Here is a 2585-nt window from a genome sequence, read left to right as displayed (position 1 = left end):
ATAAGATAATTCAAAGTGAGTTAAATGAAGAAATTACAAGTTGGCCAGTGATTTTTATTACATTTATGAAATACGTACATATGTGTACGTAAAAAGAAGCATACGAAAAATACGATACATACTACCTAAAGAGTAGTATATATAGTATCCAAACATTCTTATATACTATATACTACGCGTATATACTCTTCGATTTGATAGATACTACATACAACGTACAAAACTCAAGTGGTGGTAACTACCACCGGTGGTAGCAAAAATTTTGTCCAAAATATATGTTCTGATGAATCTAATGAGGGTAATTCAATGTTATTGATTTTGATATACTTTTCTACGAACTTGGTCAAACTTAAAGAAGTTAGACTTAGGACAAACCTTGAACTTTAAATATTTTGGAAGGGAGGGAGTAGAACTTCGTTTCAGTTTCTTAATTTCGTAGGTCCTACTATCTTTACTTAATGAATTCACATGGTTGCCCAAAAAGGTGTATATGTACGTACGTTGTAATATCCAAAACAGAAATCAAGAAAATAAATAAACAAGCTAGATATTCACATATATATTTGATATACTAGAGTACTTTTTTATACGTCCGTTAACTAGTTAAGCTTTCAAATAACTTCTTCTAAATTAAACTAAACTTGTTGCAAATCCTCACTGCTATCCCAAGCCCTAACTACACCATCCCCTAGCTCTACCCTCAACTGATCCCAGCTAAACACTCGAACCTCTCCGTCGTCCATCTCCAGCCGCATCTCGACGAGCATCAGCGGCGGCTCCAGCTCCGAAATCTCCACCGATATCGTCAGCCCCCCTAGAGGACAGCGCTGGCACTCCCTTCCTTTCTTCCCCACCACGACCACGTACCCGAGCTTCCTGCCCGCCCGGCCGAGCTGCTCCAGCGTCTGCTCCGGCGACGCCGTCGTCACGAACCGCTTCTCCTTGCTCCTCCTGCTCTCGCCGAACATCCCGGACAGATCGAGCCACTGCGACGTGGATATGATGTCGAACGCGTTCACTGACGGCGCCCGGAACGCCAGCGCGCGCTCCGGCTGGCTGTCGAGGAGGCCGTCAAGGTGCGAGTCGAGGCTGAGGGAGCGCTTGACGAACCATGGGTGCGTCCCCGCTAGAGCCTCTACGGCGACGCGGGTTTCCGGGTTCGGGTCGAGCAGGCGGTGCAGCAGTCGGCTCGTTGGCGGGGACACCCACGGCGGGACCACGTATTGCCGGCGGCACGCCTTCCGGCACATATCGGGGATATTAGCGTCGTCGAAGGGCAGGCGGCCGGCGACGAGGACAAAGAGCGTGACTCCGCAGGACCACGCGTCGGCCTTGGCGCCGTCGTATGCCTTGTTGCGGAGCACCTCCGGCGCGGCGTAGGCCGCCGTGCCGCAGGCGGTGTGGAGGCGGCCGTCCTCCCGGAACGAGTCTGGGAGCGCCGAGAGGCCGAAGTCGGAGACCTTGAGGTTGCCGGCGCCGTCGAGGAGGAGGTTCTGCGGCTTGAGGTCGCGGTGCGTCACGCCGCGCGCGTGACAGTGGGCGAGCGCCACCGTGAGCTGCACGAACACGCGCCGCGCGGCCTTCTCCGAAAACCGGTGGCTTGGCAGAGCGGCGAGCCTGGACTGAAGGTCGCCGCGGGGGGCGAGCTCCATGACGAGGTAGATGCTGGCGCGAGTTGCGAGCACCTCGTGGAGGCGGAGCACTCCCGGGTGGCGAAGCCGGCGCATGGCCTCCACCTCCTGGAGCACGCGAGGCGCCATGCCCTCCGTGCCCATCACCTCCGCCTTGTCGATGACCTTCACCGCCACCGGCTCGCCGCCGGTCACCGTGTGCGCGAGGTAGACCTTGGCGAACGTGCCGCGGCCGAGCAGACGCCCGAGCTCGTACTTGCCGAGCAGCGGCGTGCCGCTGCTCTTCTTCCTCCTGCCGTTCATGGCGTACGCCCACACGCGTACGTGCAGCTTAGCTCGAAATTTAAGAACACCTCAAGGTTTGCTATGGAGTAACAAATGTATGTCTGTGGATGTAGTAGCATTAGGTGACGGTGTTGGGTTTTATATGGCTGAGTGAGTTGGCTGGATGTGTAGTTGTTTAGATAACTACTAGGGTTTATGGCTTTGTTATCCATGGTTAATTCTAGAGTAAAATACACCACAAGTCCCAAAACTATTTGAAGAGTGTCAAGTTAGTCCTAATACTATGAAAATGCATATTCGGGTCCTAAAAGTTTTATAAGTGTGTCATCTCGTAGTCCTATCCGTGTTGCATCAGCATTGACTGCACCGGCTTCTTTTTTGCACAATACCCCCCCCCCCTTTTCTTTTTCTTTTTAAGAATCAAAGGTTTTCTCTTCTAATTTTGTGGCCCTCCCCTTGCACACATCTTCTCGCTTGCCTTCCTCTCCACCTTTGACGGCCACTGTCCACCTCGGTGCCCAAGTGTTGTAACCATCCTGACGTCTACCGTCGCTGCCCAGGTAGGACCGTTTTGCTAGGGAGAAAGTGGGGTCCAAACTTTTGCGTCGAGGTGGAAGAAGGAGGAATGAGGATGGAGCATGTCTGCTGATTGTTGTCATCGCCGTCCTC

General features: G+C 52.7%; 1 protein-coding gene across 1 annotated transcript; it reads right to left on the bottom strand.

The window, feature by feature from the left end:
• Positions 1–537: 537 nt before the first annotated feature.
• LOC125549058 (CBL-interacting protein kinase 4-like) lies at positions 538–2010 on the bottom strand. Its single transcript, XM_048712553.1, has one exon. It carries the CDS (start codon positions 1932–1934, stop codon positions 636–638), a length of 1299 nt encoding a protein of 432 aa, XP_048568510.1. The 5' UTR covers positions 1935–2010; the 3' UTR covers positions 538–635.
• Positions 2011–2585: the final 575 nt, after the last annotated feature.

The sequence above is a fragment of the Triticum urartu genome, chromosome 3, assembly GCF_003073215.2.
Source record: "Triticum urartu cultivar G1812 chromosome 3, Tu2.1, whole genome shotgun sequence".
Lineage (NCBI taxonomy): Eukaryota > Viridiplantae > Streptophyta > Magnoliopsida > Poales > Poaceae > Triticum > Triticum urartu.
The sequence above is the reverse complement of the archived record's forward strand: the minus strand, read 5'-3'. Positions and strand labels throughout refer to the sequence as shown.